Here is a 20830-nt window from a genome sequence, read left to right on the forward strand (position 1 = left end):
AAATATCCTGTCTACTCCTTTCTTAGCAATGAAAGATAACACAAATATGCAAAAGATAGAATTTGTATCCACCTATAAGTTCATTCCTAATCCTTGTTCTCTGCTGTAGTGAGTCTGATCCAAGAATAAGACAGTTGACAAATGCCATTAATGTTGACTGGTAGACACTATTATCTGCAGTCTTGAGTTCATACAATACCTTCTCAAATCTGTATCTTTGACCGTGTGAAACCTGAAATGTAAAGAACATTGATTACTACCTTCTAGGAAAACATAACTACAGTCCCGCAGAATTAACTTGAGAAAAATGGATGCCAGCTGCCGGCACTGCTGCATGAGTACCAACCTACAGCAAAAGCTTGACTCTTATGCGAATCACGGGCAATCAGCTGACGATGGAAGATTTGAAAAAAAATTACATTGTGTAATGGAAATATATTAAGAGGACATGCTAAGAAAATTATAAGCATTATAAGTACTCTATCTTACACAATAAATAGATAAACAGTTTATTCTTTACCTTCAATCCGTAATTTGAAAACATCGAGGCTCTATGCACTGCCGCTTCGCTTGCTTCACCAGTCACTGCACGCGAGTCCTTTCAACAGTTGGTAACATTTCGCGTGCGCAAACATTAGAGTTTCCGTTGGCCCATTACAGCGGGAAGTCCCCTGCTCTAGCCAATTCGAACGCAGTTGCATCACTCACAGAGCGGCCATTTGTCTCAAGTTAATTCTGCGGGACTGTAGTAGCTGTTGCTACTATGAACCAATCACAAAGTGGGTAATTAATTACTCTGTGGCAATTTGTATCTATTCTGAACATTTTCATGATTTTTCAAGAATGTGTAGGCCTCCCAGATTTTGTTGTGGTAATATCATTGCCTTGTAATGAAGGGTTCCCAGGTTCGATACCCAGTGGAGGCTCAAGTGGTTCGGATCTCACTTTAAACTGTAGGTCCAGTCCAGTAAGTGCAGTGACGTTGAAGTGTGACCAAAAAGAAATCATCTATATATAAATGCAACTGGAAATTCATTTCATCGTAAATAATGCAAAAACCTAACTATAAAAAGACTTGCCACAAAATGAAGCTAAGGAAAACAATATCTATATATAGACTCTGCCGCAAATAAACATTCCATATTAGGTAAGGTCAAAGGTAAAATTCCATGCCTTGAAGGCACATTTACATATACACTACATATTCGTGATTTCGGCCATTTTGGGTGTGATGCAATGACCATCATGCTGCAGTCACCTTTACCTTCCAGGGTTGCCCCCAGATACACATTCATTTGAGGCTGGGTGAGCCCCAGAGCCACTTTATGCAGGGACTCAGAACGAGCATCCCAGGAATCGAACCCGGGTCTCCCGCATGACAGTCAGACACCCTACCAACTAGAACACCACGGCTCTAATCCCAAATTGCAAAAAAGTATTTTTCAGGAACTGAGAAAGCATCAACAATGGATTGTTTGATTCTCAACAGCCCACATAGACTAAATAGCATGAAAAAGTTTGTGTACATAAAAATGATTTGCTGCAATACAAGAACCATATACATATAGACGCTTTGCAAAAAAAAGGTCCAATTTTAGAGTCTATATACGTAACTGGCACAGTTAATAGGTTAAAACTCAAAACTCAAGAATGTGTAAAGTGCATTCACATAGTAGAAATGGCCGGCCAAGCATCAAACTTGATACCTAGTGATAGACGCCCAGAGGATTTTTTCCAGGGGGGGGGGGCAACATGGCATATATTCCCCAATAATAGTGTTCATCCCTCAAAAACATTGCTTAAATTTGAATTTTTCATGTTCGTGCAATAATTAACACACATTATTGTGACTGAAATTAAATTACATGTGTGAAATATGTAATTTTTTGTTGACTTTCGTCAACGGAATGTACGGTCACTGCCAGCAAATAGGATCTATAAGTGTGACCCAATTGACTAGGCAGATGCAAGTGAAAGAGGGGGTAGATACGATACACAAACTATCCCACCAAAAGACCATTATTTGGCAGTTAAAGTAGAATACTATAAAATAATGACCTTCCACCTCTTCCCCCTAGTTTTTCTTGTAAAAAATTGATCATATGATTCCTTAAAAGTATAATATATATAGCACTGATAAAGGTCGTATCATTTTTCTTCTATTCCTGAGCGTGCCACTGAATATGATATCACTGCTGGCAGTTAAACATGTAATTTCTAACAACAATGTGTATTAGGACTTAATACTGAAAAAAATACATGAACTCAATGCTAATAACTGGGGCTCGGATAATTATGAATTTTGCATATGCATATTTAAGGATTTTTAACTAAAAATGCATATTTCATATGCGGGTGCATATTTGTATGAAAATAAGTTGATGATGTGCATATTTTTGTACCCACAACCAAACCTGAGCGTATACGTGTACTGTATTTATTTATCTTCTCCTCACTTCTCTTCTCTTTTCTTTATCTTTTCTCTGTCTTTCTTCTTTCAACAACTTCAAACAAGCATCAAAATTATAGAAGATGTTAAAGAGGTCCTCGCCCAGGTTGAAGATCCTGTGTATGTACAGAAATTGGATGCAGTATTGAAAACGAACAGTGGGTATGCAACAATGGTGAAAATTTGCAAAATTCTGCATACAAATGGACAACGTGTGGATCATCTGGAACTTGATGTGTCTGACTTTGTTGCCCTAAAATACAGTCCACTTGTATCTCGCGAAGTGGAACGTGTGTTTTCTGAATATAAGACTATTCTAGCTGAAAACAGAAGAGTTTCAAGTTCGAAGATTTGAGACATCATGTTGTTATCAAATGCAATCATGATCTTGGTCTGTAATGTATTGTGTTTCATTTCATGCAGAACCATATTAATTGAAAGAAATCTGTGTAGCGAATGAGCATTCAGAATAATGCATATTCATTGCCTGGCATGTAATCTTTCATAGGTTGTAATATAGAGCATTTATAAATTAAACGAGTTTTTAAAGTGCATATTTAAGTGCATATTTTACACTTTTTAGTGCATATTTTGCATTTTCTTAGTGCATAACTAACTGTGCCCTAGTAATAACATTGCAACTGTTTACTTCTTAAGATAAATTCTGCTCACGACAATGGGAATTCTTATAAAATTGAGGTTAGAATCCTGGAACCAAGAGAGAGAGAAGATGAATTGATAGATATAAGACCTGCAGATTTAGAGGGGAGTTCCAGAGGGTCCAGACCCCTTCCCCCCAAAGACTTACTAATTACAAAAATTAAGTAATAAAAATATACTTGTTCTTTAATTGAGTGTTATTTATCTCCACCCAAACTTATTGGAAGGCAAGGATTATATTGTCATCATACTACATCGAATGACAGTGGCAAAGTAGATTTACAGTATGCAAGATTTATTACTACTTACAACACTAGGACCTTTACTTTTCATCAACTGGATTTAACAACTTTCTCTATGTTTAAAAATATTCAATTCTTTATCTATTTGACATTAATTTCCTAGCCAGGGCAGTTGTTTTTTGTACAAATTTTGCCGACCTTAACTAAACGTAAGCTAGATAATGAATATGTGCTGTTATATCACTATTCTTAAACAGTTGTCTTACCTAATCATGTAATAAAATATAATATTAATTAATTTGAATATTTTAATTAACACTATTTTAATTAATTTCATATAATAATTATTTTTATTTAATTATTATTATTATTTCGAGACACTTGGTTCGGGACCCCCAACCCCCACCTGAAACATATTTCTAGATACGTGTCTGGTGAGACCAAAGTATCTGCATGGAATTTGGCTTTCTGTTTCATAGGCAGCACTGTTTCCAGGGCCGGATTAACCTATGGGCAACTGGGGCAATTGCCCCGGGGACCCCACCAAAAGCAAGCTGTGAAGGGCCTCCACCAAAAAAATATTTTAACCAGCTGGCTATGCTTGTGAAAAATTACATAAGAAGTTGTAATTTAAAAATTAAAAAAAAAACTTCAATATTGTCATATGTCTACACTCTTCTGGATCCAATTGTAGCACAGCTTTCAGTCGATCTGTTTGTAGATATCTGAAGCTCAGTATACTTTATACCATGGATTGATTTGGCTGTGGTGTGGAAATAAGGCACACTTATTCAAACAATAAATTCTCAGAAACGATTAAGATGATAAATAATCCTACGAAGTACATAACTTTCTTTCGTTAATAACATCGTATTAGAACTGTGAGTTTTTCTAGGGGAAAAAATTGTGTGTCTACTATAAGTGTTAAACCTTTGGGAATTTTCTTGATGAAAGTGTAGTTACTACAATTTCTACAATGAACCTGTCGGCAATTGTTAAGTAGATGAAACGTGTATATGTAGTGACATATTTACTCTTAATTGTAAATAATATCATTTATAATAAATTATGTATGCAAGTACAGTCTACTGCTCAGTTCTCTGTTTCCGTCTGAACCCCCTTAGTATTTACTATATATTGTAGTTACGGTGTTCACTCTTCATATATAGCTACTGTAGAAATTTAGACTCAGAATTTTACTGCTGCTATAGCGCTACAATTTTCGTCCTGTAACTTTATTGTACTGCGCTATTCTCCCTGCAAACCTATCTGCGATATGTTCGATTGTGAATGACTACTGATTCTAAAATCAGGTCTACCATTTCAACTGCTGAAAATTGGTGGTTAACATATTGAGTTAATAAAGCTCCTAGTAAAAATTAATTAAAAAAAATGGAGGGGCCTCCACAAAACATTTTGCCCAGGGGCCTCCACAAACCTTGATACGGCCCTGACTGTTTCACATGAATAACTCCTCACTATGATGCTCACATGGCCAAATGAACAACTGCCACTTAACACTTTCAACATATTATCAATCATCATATTTCTTTTCATTAGTTTAGGTCTGGCAAAAGAATGAAGTTTGTGTGAACTCAGCATATGAGTGGTGTGATATCCCTGAGTACAACTCACACGTAGAATTCCCTTGCCTTGGTGATATTGACTGGCAGTGCATTAACACAGGACACGTTGTCAGCATTTTTCACAGACTGCATGTCTGTGCTTACTCAGTTCCTCCTGGAACTCTCTCGTTCACATCCTATTGGATATTTACTCAATTCAGCACATTTTGTGGGAACTGCTAAACTTTCAAATCCGCTGTTCTTACAAATGGCTCATTTACTTCGTTAATGGCTAGAAATAACTTACACTGCAAGATTCATATGTAGAAAAATATATGTTGGCAGTTTACATATCCACCAGGGTGCGAAATCATTTAAGACTGGTGGGGGGTAGAAAGATCTTAATTACAAACCCCCCTCCCCCACAAACATACATATAAATTATACAATATACATATTTATAATGTTATTAAAAGTAAAAATAAATTACTAAATTAAAAATATATTATTATTTATTAATTAATTACACAAAAATAAATCAATTTGTTACTTTTATGTATATCAGATATTACAATGTAGCAAACTACTTCCTTTACTAACTGGTTAAAGATGTTAATAAATTAGGAAATAGGTAAATAGGTTTTATTATGTGTAAGTTTTTATTTAGTTTTTAAATCAATATAATATATATATAATATAAATCAATTATTATTATTGATATTATTGTCTTGTATTCTTGTTTTACTTTTATTGTGCATATTGATGTAGATTTGTTAATGGTCTCTTGAGTGATAAAAAGCATTGAACACTCACAACTACACTAATTTGTGTATGTTTTCGATATTATTCTTAGTACAGTTTATTTGAAATTAAATGTAATTGCTTAACTTTTGTTTGTTGTAACAAAAACTCTCCCCCCGAAAAATTTTGGTGGGGGGATTTTTGAGGCCAAGATTGTTGGTGGGAGGGGAAAATCCCCCCATCCTCCCCCAGGATTTCGCATCCTGCCAAGGGTTTTGATTTTGTGGTTTGACTTTCCTGCAAACTATAGGAAAATCAACTGGCAATCTATCTAGATTAATTGCAACAAAGAGAATGAACAGTGAATTGATGAAGGGGGAAAAGAGATTTGAAAGTATTCCCCCATCCAGCCAGAGAACCAACTTCAAATTCTACTTTTGTATTTTCCATCTAAAGGCAGGGACGGTCACATGAACCCTTGAACCAATCGGATTGGTCTAGTCGCCATGGAGAGGGGACGTTCTTGAGGTATTTTGCTTTGCCAAACTCGAACTTATATTCATTCATTGTTTTCTGCCCAGGAAAAAGTCCTTCCTTGCAACCTCCATGCTGAAATGAAAACTTACACAACGACTGGGGGATCGTTGTGCTGACCACACGTCACCCCGTAACTGTTTGGATGATTTTCCACTTGGGTGAGTAGATCAGGTTGGAGCAAGGCTGGCAGTCCATAGGTAGGCTGTTGCGCCACGGGTTATTATATAAATATAAAATGCTTGAGAATGGTGAATGTAACTTACACTTTTCTTTGAATGTAAAATTTTGATATCACTAGGCTTACCATTTTTTGGGGGGGTCCAACCCAGGACATATTTGCGATTAACTCGTTACTGCTGAATTTCATTTTTTTTTACAAAAATAAATTGAATTTACTTAAAAGCCTTAATATTTTATTGGAACATTAAACTATAAATTATACAAGAAAAAATATTAACATTATTTTCTAAAATCAATCAATTAATTTGCAAATGTTTAATTGAATAATACATTTTCTGATGTTTAGGAAACCTCTCTGTTCTAGGTAGCATTATCTGTTAAGCCCCTATCACACGGAACTGGATTTCTAGTAGGAATGCCCTAGTTGGCGTTAAACTAACTTTCTAGGTAGCAATCATGGCCGCCTGGCTGACTGCTTGACTGGTTTGGAGGAATAGGACATGTTCTAATTGCTACTTGCTTTCCTCGACTGGATTCTGTGGAACAGCCAATCAGAGCAAAGTTTCGCCATGTGAAGATAATCTGTGAGTGTGCAAAGGAGCGGTTTTGTCTGTGGTTTCCGAGTGTTACTCCAGCAATGTATAACGTATACAGCATGAAAGGCGCGTCGAGTTACACCATCTATGCTGAGTGCACGATGTTTACATTTGAAACAACTAAAATATTCTTCCATACGTGTACAGTAAACGTTGTAAAGTATGTATTTAAGCAGCGCCATTGTTTTGTACCTAATGACGTTTTATACGAAACGTTATTCCTCTCGGTTGAATAGTTATCGGCTTTTAAAAATGTGAAGTGATTCATTGTTTACATCTCACGCGGCCGCCATTACAACTTCCCTCGTATGGGAACAAAAGTCTATCGACAAGTACGCTGATAAGTTTCGTGTGAGGCGAAAACTAGCAAATTGGTAGCCAGTCCAGCGCCAACTAGGGCATACCTACTGGAAATCCAGTTCCGTGTGATGCGGGATTTAGTTGACTCAGTGGTACTTTTCACTAGACATGACTTTTTTCAGAAATGGCTAGTTTGTTTTAATAACATCATAAAATTCACATGAAAATTCTGAATTAATTTTAACATTCAGCAGATGTTTAACAGTGGATACTAGAAGTCTACCGCTTTTCGCAGACCAAATATTCCCCATAATTGAAAATACTCTCTCAACTAGACACATCAAACTCAACCATTTTAGAAATGTTGGCACATGAAATGTCAGTCTTTTGAAACACCTTAAAAATTGCTTGCCATTCCTCTTCAATAGTATCTGGTACTTTTTCAGAACTTGAACCACAACCAACCTTTTGGTTTTCAATTACCTTGTTCAACAATGTACGTACGTTCATCAAATAGGTCATCAACCATAGGTATAATCAATCGATCCATATAATCGATCTATCCTTTCCGGCCATAAATCCTGGTCGTGTATATTCAATACCGGTAGCTATTTTCATGTTCAGATTCTCAAAACCCGGACATTTTGCAATCTCGGACATCACCCCTGACAGCACTAGAAAACCATTACTGTCCGGCAGTGGCGTCTCGTCCCTTGGGGCTTCCGGGGCTTAGCCCCTAAAGAAAAACGGACGTATTCACGTAATTATCAATCACCATAACGCATAACTATCACACAGTCTTTTAAAAGGCGATTTTTACCCACGTAAATTCATCGTCTGTTGCAATGGATACGACAGCGCTCCTAGCGGCATTGATGTCAATTATCGCTTTCCGGGGCACGTCGCAAAAGAAGGCGTGGCCTACACCCGCCTACGCTACAGTGAAGGTCACATGCTAGCAGAGAGAGGAGGGGAGAGTCCAATGGATTTGAGTGCTGATTCGGGGCTAGTTCCGTTGCGTCGCGTTCGATCTCGCGTGTTGTTCTGTAGTGTTTTGGTGGCTTTCATTCGCTATGTTTGAGTGAGTTTGGCAGGGTTGATGTTCGAACACAAATTGATGAAGGACATAGGCTGTCAATTACAAGACACAATGAATTTGTCCGGATAAATAGGCATATATTAAATAGAATTATCGATTGCTTAAAATGCTGTGGTCGACATGAACTTGCTCTACAAGGACATAATGAAATAGAACAATATTTAAACAGAGGCATCTTCGCAGATTTATTATCCCTTCATAGAAGAGGGAAAACTTCGTGTTCTTTATTGTAGTGAAGAGTTGAAAAACATAAACTCTATCAGTAGATTGCATTCATTTTTTATTTAAAATTATTTAGGTAAAAGGTAAAGTAAAGTGTTCCCCTGTGCTTAGCACCACGCCATGAAGGCGTATAGGGGGTGTAGGGGTAACGCCCCTATTTAGAGGATACCTTTTCAGAAACAGTAAAAATGACAAACATAGTTTTAATAGCTCCAGTGGCAACAGCTGAATATGAACGATGTTTCAGCACATTGAAGCGTATTAAAACCTGCTTAAGAAATGCAATGGGACAAGACAGACCAAATGCCTTGGCACTTGCTTACAATAGAGATAGAATACATTTCAAACATAGAGGGCCTCAACGAAAAAGTAATAACAAAATTTGCTGAGCAGAAGAACAGGAGTCAACGTTCGTAGAAAGGTATGTTTCACAACAATACCTGTTTCTTTTGTAATCATGTGAATTGTCATTATATTTTAAATTCTTTAAAAAAATAAGTCCAGTTTTGTAGTTTAGAAGAAGATAAATACCCATTTTTTTTGTAATTCATGTAATTTGTCATTACATTTTAAATTCTTTCAAAAAAGTAAGTCCAGTTTTGTAGTCTAGAAGAAAAAAATACCTATTTTTTGTAATTCATGTGAATTGTCATTATATTTTAAATTCTTTAAAAAATAAGCCCCGGCCAAATTTGAGGCCACGAGACGCCACTGCTGTCCGGGCTAATCCCGGACATATGGTAAGCTTAGGTTTTACCAAAACAACAAACTGGCAATGAAGCATGCTACTGGTAGCTAATACATGAAACAAAGGTGTACCAACCTTGAAATGATCAAGGGCATCTAATGCTAACTCATGACCTACTGAAGAATAGACTGCAACTGCACATAACAACTCGAACACCTGCATCTTCACCATTGTGCTGCTTGAATCCAAAGCTGCAAAGAGACAACAACAACATCACTACTACTGCTTCAGACATTAAAATTAGCTAGTGAAATCTGGTTGAGGTAATATGATACGATTGAGTAAATTTATTTCCATTCGTTGTTGTACAAACTGTATATGCAATAACATTGAACAGGTCAATACATACTTTGATGGTGTTTGCATTTTAAAATTGGAAGACTCAATACTTCAAACCTACAAGTATATTTGAAGTTGAATTTATTTTACATCGCTTTTGTGGATAATCACAATAAGTAAATTTGAAGCTACAAGTTACGCCCCGCTTAATTTTATGGACATATCTTTAGCATGCAGATATTTATCAGGGAATTTCTGTGCAAATTGCCTACACACGTCTCGACCAGAGTCTGTTTTCATGTAAGTGTCATACATAAAAATTATTTGTTCTAACGTGAACTTTGCGGCTGGCATTTCAATCGCCTCACTTACACACAACACACACACACTGCAATTACACAAAGACGTAGCACGGCAAGTAACCAAAAACCACACTCTTTCGCACAGTACGAAATTAACACGCTCTTGGTTCAAGGTCTGTTCCTCACTCCATTCGCAGCTCTGTCCAGGGCACCAGTAGTCGCGAAGGAAAGAACAACTCAAGCTCGGAGCTTTCAGATTGCAAACAATGCTCACGAAAACGATTGACTTTTAACGGTTTAGTCTGCAACGTAATCTTGAAACAGTGTTGCACATTCGAAACCTCCAAACGATTCCGACCGAAGAAAAATGCTTTCGAGGGTTAACTTAAGCGGGACGTTACTGGTAGAAAATGTCGGCATCTCCGCTAGCGTCGCCCGATACACTTCTCCCGATTTGTCGGCCTCGGAAGGAAATGGACGCACTGTACTAATACTGCTGCTGCTGTTTCCGACATTAAAATCAGGGGTACTGAACACATTAATATGATCCTCTTCTCATCTAAAATGCAATTCACAAATAGAACTATAGGTGTACTGAGACTGGTGTGCAAGGCCTATCAGTGAAAATGTAGTCTTGAAAAATTATAGATCTTAGTTTATTATTCCGAAATAATTTAATAATAATTCAGGATCTGGAGTTGAGTTGGTGTTTTAAGTTCACTTTATGCACAGTAAGGCTAATTGGGACTGGACCTACAGTTTAAAGTGGGATCCGAATCACTATGTGCCTCCACCGAGTAGCGTATTTACAAACCCTGGAGTGCTGCAGAACCAGAGTTATATAACGCTTTCTTATTGGCTGTGAGCACCGGCAGTGTTTATGTTCCGTGTCAGTCCTCTTTTGTTGGTCGTTTACAGAAAAAATTAGATTCGTGATTATCTAGTAATAAAGTTTGTAATCAAATTGGCGAAATTATGATAATAAATATATATTTGTATGGAAATATGGAAAATGTTAAAAATACAATTGAATCCTTTCTTGTCGACAAAAATCAATAAGCCATCGAAAAACAATAATGTTGAATATTTCTGAAAGCGCTTGTAACGTATATGTCAAGTGATTACCGCAGTATAGGAGAAATTTCATAACTTGACATGTGCTAAATAATACCATTTTTGTGCAAAAATTTTAAAAATTTGCTCAAAAATCAATCTCAGTTTAAAGGAGTTTCTCATCATGTTAGGATGGATGTCTGAAATCTACACTGTCAATTTGAACCCTGCCATCTAGCGTCACTTTGAAGGAACTATGCATTAACATCCGGAAGACAGCCAATCAGGAGCCAAATATGGCTGCAGGTTCTGCAGCACTATTGGGTTTGTAAATATGCCACCGGTATCAAACCCGGGACCCCCTGATTACAAGGCAACGACGCTACCACGACATCGGGGAGGACTTAGGGTCTGGATTTCTAGGCACTGAAAACTGACCAAATAGGCGGGCAAAAGGAAAATTTGGAAAATAAGCACTATGAATCGAAGTAGGCAATGTACTTCCAGTCTGCAAAAAATATAACAAATATTGTGATATTTAATTAACAATTAATTTATTTTAATATTATGTGCCTTGCCCCTGTGTCTCTGCTTTGTTTAGTATTTCTTTCAGTCACCACCCTCTCTCCTCCTTCTCTGACGAATTGCAATTTTCAAAAACTTTCGCATCATTTTCAAGCATCTCCTGTAGGCTATGTTTCATTAGGTGAATGAGGCACATTATCATACAATTGTGTGAATAACACTGCGAACAGGTACTCAATCGACTGAATTAGATTATCTTATGTCGCTTTTATTCTTGTGCCACTTCTGGCTAATGCTAATGTAATTAGAATTTGTCGTCATTTGTTGCAAGAACAATGTCCGAAAAAAAATATCCATTTGTTGTAGTCTACATTTTTAAAAAAGTTTAAAATGTATATGTGGGTCAGTGGCGTATACTCGCTACATCATAATGTTCGAATGGACAAGAATTTCCGTGCTTTTCTACGTATTGCGAATTCCAAAGAAAGCTGACAAGATTGCCAGCTCGTAAGGAATAAGTTAAGTGTGCCAACTCCTGAAACGCCATCATCTTCTCATTGAAATGAGCAATTTTATGCACATTTTCCGACCGAATTTTCATCTCTTCTGAGCCTGGGCTTCGCAGGTAGCCTAGAATATACGTCTCTGATGTGTGTGGGCAGTTGCCCACTCTTAGAGCATTCCTTGCTTCTGTCTTTCATTATTGCAATGAGTTAAATGGAAAATGTTACATTACATGCTTTCAAAGAGAGAATTTCGTCGATGTCCACTCCTAGTTTTGAAAAATCAGAAAAATCTGCAACTACATTACCCGTTGACAATACATTCAATATTTTTATTAAGTTTCATTATTTTTCCAGTATTGTATTAAATATTCTTTTACTATGTGTTCAAAGGCGCATTGACTTTGCTTATTACCAATGCAATTTGTTTCCAATATGTAGTGATTGCTGCTACAACCTCTTCAAGCATTCCCATTGGCTGGTAGCTTTTTGGGGGTAGTAAATAATCTGTGGTGGTTAGGTTAGGCAAGTTGGGTTGGGTTCCCTTAGAAGAAGACGAAAATGGTTGTAGCAGCAATGCCGACCTATGTGTTTCAATATAACTACGTAAATGTTACAGTTAACAAATGTTTGTTTGATTTGGTGTTAAGTCCACTTTATGCACAGTAAGGCTAATCGGGACTTAACCTGCAGTTTAAAGTGGGATCCGAACCATTGCGCAATGTCTCTCCACCGGGTATGACGAGGCATTGATATCTGTCGGCACACCTATGGCAAATTCTGATTACACCTGCAATTCGAATTATATTAGAAATTATTGGAAATCACTCTATTAGGCATGCTGTTCACAGAAAGGAAATAAAGACATTACAAAATGTGTAAAGTCATTTGAAACAATGAATTCTCACCTATTCTAGGGAATGCCGAATTGTGAAATTCTGGGAAAAAAGCTTTTGTGTTTCATTATCATGTATGTCCGTTATATTCGTTAGATAATACTAAACTTGTAGGGCCAATTAGTTATTAATTGAAATAGTTTTATTCCGTGTCCGGGATTCCATGATCTTATCGGCAAATCTCATCTGGCATCCCTAAAGGTCATGTAGGTGGACATCTTTGTTAATTTTGTTATCTAGATGACTTGTTATCACTTCAAAATTATAATTGCTTGCAAAATTTACAAAGTTTCAAACTTCAGCACTGAAAGCAGTCAATGATATTAATAGACTACGCACGTAGAGAGCGATTCTTTTCTGGGTTGACGCTGAAGAGAAGGAAATATGATATTCAATCACTTCTTTCTTTTAAAGAATTTAAAAATCAAATTATAAATTATTTTTTTGTATGTCGGTAGTACCTTAGTGTTGTTCTTTAATTTTAGTGTTTTATTTATTTTTATTTTTTATTTATTATTATTGAACTCAACAGGTTTACACCAATTTACAGAGTTTATATTGTACAATAATAGTACAATTTCTTATACAATACATAGGATAACAATACTGTAGAGTTTCATAACATATTTCCATGTATTTTTCTAGCCAGTGTATTCATAACTGTTTTCTTGAATTGTGAATATGACATTGTGAACAAATGGACGCTTTTATTATCTTTCTCCATAGCATTGTAGACCGCACTCATTCTCCAATAGGTGACCTTTTCATGATATTTGTTCGCGCTTTGCTCACATAGAAGGTTCCATGCTTGGGTCGCGTTTTTATGTTTGGAATGCGTATTTTAAATTGTGAAAGCCACAGAGGATATCGAAGTTTGCCGTTAAACATTTTCCAAAGCAGCATAAGGTCTCGGGCTGTCCTCCTGTGGTCAAGTCTGTCCATATGGAATTGCTCTATTAAGTTAGTATACGATTCGAACCTGGGGTATTCACCTTCCAGTTTGAATTACATGTATCGCAATAATTTTGACTGTACACGTTCTAAATTTGCGGCATGTTTTTGAACTTCTGTGTTCCATTTGACAGAGCCAAATTCGAGTTTTGTACGCACTAGAGAATCATACAATATTTTTAGTGTTTGTGTACTTCTGAAGCCTGCCCGTGCAAATAATAAATCCAACAAGCTTGTACGCTTCGCTTATTACTTTGTCCAGATGATAGGCGAACGTTAATTTAGAATCAAAAAGTATTTCTAGATCTCTTCCCGCTTTCTTAAGGTTAACATTATTTATTTTATACTGATAATCTATTGTCTTTTACTTGGTGTATGTAACAGAGAAGCATTTTCTAACATTTAGGGAAAGTTTGTTATATGAACACCACGCACTCAACCTATTTATGTCGCGTTGTAAGGAGGCACAATCGTCTGCACTTGTTATTCTTTTGTAGAACTTTAAATCGTCAGCAAACAAGAGTTTGCGAGAATCAATCAGATGTTCGGGTAAATCATTAATTAACAACAAAAATAGGAGAGGCCCTATATTGGATCCCTGAGGGACGCCCGAGGTCACCAAAAATTCATCGGATGAGGAGGCTTTGTAGGTGACATACTGTCGCCTGTTCATTAGGTACGACGCCATGAGTTTTCGTAGGGAGTGTGACAAATTAAAGCTACCTAGTTTACTCAGTAGTACGTCATGGTCTACTGTGTCGAAAGCTTTTGAGAACTCAGTATATATCATCACATCTACTTGCCCCCCCCCCCCCCCCCTTCGTCTTACTCTACTTGTATAATACAATTACTCTCCAAGATGTGTTTCAATTGAGCTGTTAGGTAGGAATCCATGTTGAAATTCGGATACGGAATTTTTCACATGGTTAAAAATATGCATGTATAGTATTTGTTCTAGTATTTTCGCAGGAGTGGATAAAATAGAAATAGGACGGTAGTTTTGTATCGTATTGTTTTCACCCGACTTTTGAATTGAACATATAGCAGTCATATTGCATAGATGATAGGACAGAGTTGAAGATGATAGACAGAGGAACCCTTAAAACGTCAGCGCAACCTGTTCCAGTGAGAGACAATATAATAATTTGCTCGTGTGTGCAGTACTGTTTAACTGTATTCTAAAGAATTCATCCATTCACTTTCGGATGAGCCCCACAGTTTCCAAGAAAACAGTACTGTTCACATCTAAAATTGCGGGCGTTGGCCATATTATACCTTAAGAAAACAGATTTTTGTGAACTTTCGACCTAGAAAATTACTAGAAAGAAGGAAGTGAGGTTGTTTCTGTGCCGTTACAGTAGGCTTTTGTTATACACTTACTAAAGCAATACCTCATAGCAGTGGCGGCGATTGGGGGCAAGGTGCCAAACTGGGCGGGGGGCAAGGACAGTATATTTCCCTTTGCAGATAAGATTTAGCATAGTGCAGGGGCAACTGGCCCCCTCGCCCCCCATAATCGCCGCCACTGCCTCATAGCATGCATGCATATATTAATTAGACATTATAAACAAACACACACACACACACACTTTCAATAAACATCTATTGTAACATTATGTACAATCTGAAAAGCAAATATAAGCATGGACGTCCACAGGATTTTTTCCAGGGAGGGGCAAGCGAGGTAATTTTGTTCCGGGGGGGCAAAGGAGGCATATTTTCCGCCCATTATAGTGATGCACCCTCAAAAAACACTGCTTGTCTGAAATCATCATGTTCCTTCAACACCCTTATAATATTTAACAAATTACTATGACTGAAATGAAATTATGTGTGATATACATACTTTTTAGGTAGACCTTAATTTTCCAGGGGGAACCGCAGCCCTCCCTTGCTCACGAATAGGTGCAAAAAGGTGCAACGAAGTGTGTTCGTTTTACTTGATTTCATGTCCTAAAATACATCCCTCAACCGATCGGTATGAAAACAGCTATAAGTGCTGCACCTTAAAATCCGTTCTCTATTTATAACAAATCTTATTGTCATGGGTTTCTATTGCAAAATGGCTCAAGGTGGACTACGAATAGCGTAAAAGAATACAAAGATGACAACAACAACAAAAAAAACTTCAATTGGGGCCTAACTAAGATTGCTGCATTCAAGAGCAGTCACACGACAATAAGTTGTTGCTTAAACTACAATAGACAAGTTATATCCCAATCAATCTGTCATCAATTATTGAAGCAGGTTAAGACAGAAAAAAAAGGTAAAGTGCTCCCCTGTGCATAGCACCACGCCATGAAGGCGTATAGGGGGTGTGGGGGTAACGCCCCACACTTTCTTGATCCGGTCGTGAACTATTGTTATTCAAATCAGCATGCGGCGATCATGAAACAAGCTTTAGAATCCAAAGTTCAAAGTCCATCCACGTGATACACTTACTATAGCAATGCCTCACAGCATGCAAAATAACTAACTCTCTAGCCTTCTTAAACCCGAAGGTTTATGGCTGCAGCAACACAGGCATTCCATCTTTCCCTATCTTGAGCAAGATCTATATACTCTTTTCCATCCCTACCGATTTCCTTTAGGTCCATCTCGACGTTGTCCCTCCATCTTCGTCTTGGCCTTCCTACTGGTCTCTTACCATCAGGTTTCCCAACAAGAATCCTGAAAACTCCTCTTTCCTCTCCCATTCGTGCCACATGGCCTGCCCACCTAAGTCTTCTAGATTTAATTATTCTAATAATGTCTGGACATGAATACAAATTATGTAGTTCTAAATTATGTAACCTTCTCCACTCACCTGTTTCCTCATCCCTTTTAGGTCCAAAGATTTTCCTAAGGATCCTATTTTCAAATACTCTCAATTTATGTTCCTCTTTCAATGTAAGGGACCAAGTTTCGTATCCATATAATAATACAGGCAAAATTACTGTTTTGTATATTTTAACTTTTAGTTTCTTAGATATTAAACGAGAAGACAAAAGTTTATGAACAGAAAAGTAACATGCATTTCCTGAATTAAGCCTGCTTTTTATATCCTCTTTAATATCATTTTCATTTGTTAGTATTATTCCTAAGTACTTGAATTTGGAAACTGGTTCAAACGAGTTGTTATCAATAATTAGATTTTGATTATTACCTAACACTTGGTTTTGGTCTGTAAGCATATATTTAGTTTTCTCTTTGCTAACTTCCAAACCTATCTCTTTAGCTGCTTTGAAAATAGTTTAGCATTATTCCTAATTGTATTTATATCATCCCCTAATAAGTCTACATCATCTGCATATGCTAATATTAATTAGACATTAAACACACACACACACTTTCAATAAACATCTATTGTAACATTATGTACAATGTGAAAAGCAAATTTAAGTGATATATAATTTCTAGACCACTATTCGTTGTCTGAATCATTCTTTGCTCGCGTGAAGTTTCTCACAGTGAAACACGTTCACAGAGATGTTAATCTTCATAAAATATTTCATATTGTGTAGGCTTCTGGGTAGTCTGAATATAATGTTGAAAGAACGTTATATTAACGCCACTAAATAGAGAAATTGGTGGACTGTTTTATTTTGTTGTAAAAACTAAGATTTGTAAGATTTTTCCTCGTTCGCTATGCGAGGTCAATCAATTAGAAAATAGTTCACACAGTTTTATTTGTGAAGCTGAGCACTGTAGAATTTATTTCCGCATGTTCTGTTTTGCCATCCCAGCAGACACGAAAAATGGCACAATGCCAACATGATGTATATAGATCCATTGTATACAAATCAACCACATTATATATCTGCCAGATAACTAGTCAAGTAAGAAAGGAGTTGCGGTATTAATCGTTACAAATTGTTCAAAGCACGAAAGAGATTTTATTTCCATCTTTATCTTGCCATGAAAAAACAATTACTCTTAGGATAAGAAAACGTCCTTGCGATTGCTTCGCGGCCTTTACCTTTTGACGTCATAAGGAAGCCATTATTTTTCCTTGTCATTTCAATTGATACTTTGACCCGTGAAAACTTTAAAAAAACAAAACCGCCATGGCGTCTGCTGAAACTCACCTTTCATTAACTACATACGTAGCTTTTCATACTTGTTCATTAAATAGCATTCTATGTAACTATGTTGCATTATAATAAAAGTCAACCGGGAAAGTGGTTTATCATAAAGTGAGTGTAACATATCCTAGAAGCACTTCCGTCGGCTCGATTTCTTGGTTGTCTCTCTGTCGTCGTCGCCTTGCAATCAAGGGGTCCCGGGTTCGATACCCGGTGGAGGCACATAGTGGTTTGGATTACACTTTAAACTGTAGGTCCAGTCCCGATTGGCTTTTCTGTGCACAAAGTGGACTTACAAAACCAAACCAATCAATCAATTCTCTCTCTCTGTGTATAGTTCAAGTCTTGATTCGAACGCCAGTTCAGTATATTTGACACAGCTCGAGAGGAAGCCAATCGGACCCGTATCTGGTTTCGAGCCACCACCTGTTTTTCTTATCTGAAAAGCGCTGCTGTTCCTTTTACCTGCAGTGTTTAGACATCCATTCATTCACTGCGACGTTACATTCCCAAGCATGGGTGTGACTTGAGACCTAACTTTGAGGGTGTAGAATTAAACTGGCCCTAACTTTGAGGGTGGCAGTATTAAACTGGGTCTAATTTTCAGGGTACAGAATTAAACTGGGCCCAATTTTGAGGTGGCAGAATTAAACGGGGCCTAATTTCGAGGAGCAGAATTAAACTGGGCCTAATTTCGAGGGGCAGAATTAAACTGGGCCTAATTTCGAGGGAGCAGAATTAAACTAGGTCTAATTTTGAGGGAGCAGAATTAAACTGGGCCTAATTTTGAGGGGCAGAATTAAACTGGGCCCAATTTTGAGGGGCAGAATTAAACTGGCTTTAACTTTGAGGAGGGCAGTTTTAAACTGGGCCTAATTTTCAGGGTGCAGAATTAAACTGGGCCTAATTTCGAGGGGCAGAATTAAACTGGGTCTAATTTCGAGGGGCAGAATTAAACTGGGCCTAATTTTGAGGGGCAGAATTAAACTGGGTCTAATTTCGAGGGAGCAGAATTAAACTGGGCCTAATTTTGAGGGGCAGAATTAAACTGGGCCTAATTTTGAGGGGCAGAATTAAACTGGGCCCAATTTTGAGGGGCAGAAATAAAATGGGCCCAATTTTGAGGGGCAGAATTAAACTGGCTTTAACTTTGAGGAGGGCAGTTTTAAACTGGGCCTAATTTTCAGGGTGCAGAATTAAACTGGGCCTAATTTCGAGGGAGCAGAATTAAACTGGGTCTAATTTTGAGGGGGCAGAAAGGGCCTAATTTCGAGGAGGCAGAATTAAACTGGGCCCAATTTTGGGGGGCAGAATTAAACTGATCCTAATTTTGAGGGGGCAGAATTAAACGGCCTAATTTCGAGGAGGCAGAATTAAACTGGGCCTAATTTCGAGGAGGCAGAATTAAACTGGGCCTAATTTCGAGGGGACAGAATTGAACTGGGCCTAATTTTGAGGGGCAGAATTAAACTGGGCCTAATTTTCAGGGGGCAGAATAAAACTGGGCCTAACTTTGAGGGGGGCAGAATTAAACTGGGCCTAATTTTAAGCGGGCAGAATCAAACCTGGGGTTTAACTTTGGGGGAAGAAACTCGAAAAGTTTTCTATCCTGTAAAAACAGCTTCCAGGATTATTTGCTAAATAACTGTGACGTTTGCGAAATCACAAATATTACTCTTTATTGCTTTGCTCCTCAGGTGCCCTAACTTGTAAATATTAATAAACACGATAATTTTGGGAAGGCAAGTGCCCCCCCTTGCCCCAGCCAAGTTACGCCTATGGTGCCTCTAGTGTCTTGTTGTATTAGTATACGACAAAAATTTACATCAAAGTCAGCGAAACAATTACCCACACGGACGCGATCAAGCTAGTTAAAATCTCATATTCAAGCTAATTAATGTGAAATAATGAAGAGAAATGACGCACAAAATAACATGCTAACAAGCATTATCGCCCACCTGATATTAGTCAGCAATCAAAAACGTGAACCACAAACATGAAAACACATGACAAAGCATTTAAGTTGTCCCATCCATCAACTTTATCTTTCATAACTTCAAGAGCGGTTGTTAACACATTAATCGCGAATACAGAATAATGATAAAAAAAACTGCTACAAGATCCGAAAGAGTGATTATCTCGAGAACAACGTGATAAAATAGCTCTGTACTATTTTCCATTGTGTTCTGGGCTTTCCAATAGAAAGTAAGTAAGTGTGAGTGAAACTTATTCTTTTCTAAAAGTAATTGACCTTACTGGACAACATTGGCCAAATAAATAAGTAATTATCATGACCAGTGGCGTCGCGTGCGGTTCGCATACGAGTGTTCACAATAATATTTTTGTACTGAATGCAGATTTACTCCGGTTCCTTGTAACTTCATATTCAATTGCAAAAGTGAGAATAACAGTTCAATTTATTTTTAACAATTTCCCCCCAAAATCACGCTATATTTTAAGTAATGCAAGAAGGACCTAGGGGAAATTGTCCCTCTCCCTCTTAAAATCTGCCAGGTTTAGCGAATTCTCGCTAAAGTTTGCAACTATGTAGCACAGGCCTTTTCGAGTCCCCCTAGACATGCCTTCTACATGCTGCACTCTGGTGCCGAACGTTAGAAGTATTGTTCTTGCATCAGTGTTCCGCACAGCGAAGTGAACATGTTCGGGGTATAGTGGCCAACAGCCCCTTAGCTGTCAGCTCTATGCAACACGCACAGCAATTGTGTTCAACGCCCTCCGTGGAACACCGTAGGAGTCAGTGTTACCAACTATCTAGAGAAGTTATCAGACGTGAAAGAAGTCGTGTCAGAGTAAATTGTGTGTATATACTCGTACATCAAACATCGAATAAATATACGTATGTGTGTGTGCATTTAATATGTACGTAATTTAAGACATATACACGAGTGTTCACGTGC

At 37.5% G+C, this 20830-nt stretch overlaps 1 protein-coding gene across 3 annotated transcripts in view; it reads right to left on the minus strand.

Moving 5' to 3' along the window:
* The window catches only part of LOC145981303 (inverted formin-2-like), a 156729-nt gene that overhangs the window by 39269 nt on the left and 96630 nt on the right, over positions 1–20830 (minus strand). For all 3 annotated transcript variants that reach the window (XM_083114496.1, XM_083114498.1, XM_083114497.1), the window contains 2 exons: positions 9415–9530; positions 73–232 (listed from right to left, as the gene is read on the minus strand). In XM_083114496.1, coding sequence (XP_082970622.1) covers positions 73–232; positions 9415–9530 — 276 coding nt within the window. The remainder of the gene's footprint in view (positions 1–72; positions 233–9414; positions 9531–20830) is intronic.

The sequence above is a fragment of the Lepisma saccharinum genome, chromosome 29, assembly GCF_977018435.1.
Source record: "Lepisma saccharinum chromosome 29, izLepSacc3.1, whole genome shotgun sequence".
Classification (NCBI taxonomy): Eukaryota; Metazoa; Arthropoda; class Insecta; order Zygentoma; family Lepismatidae; genus Lepisma; species Lepisma saccharinum.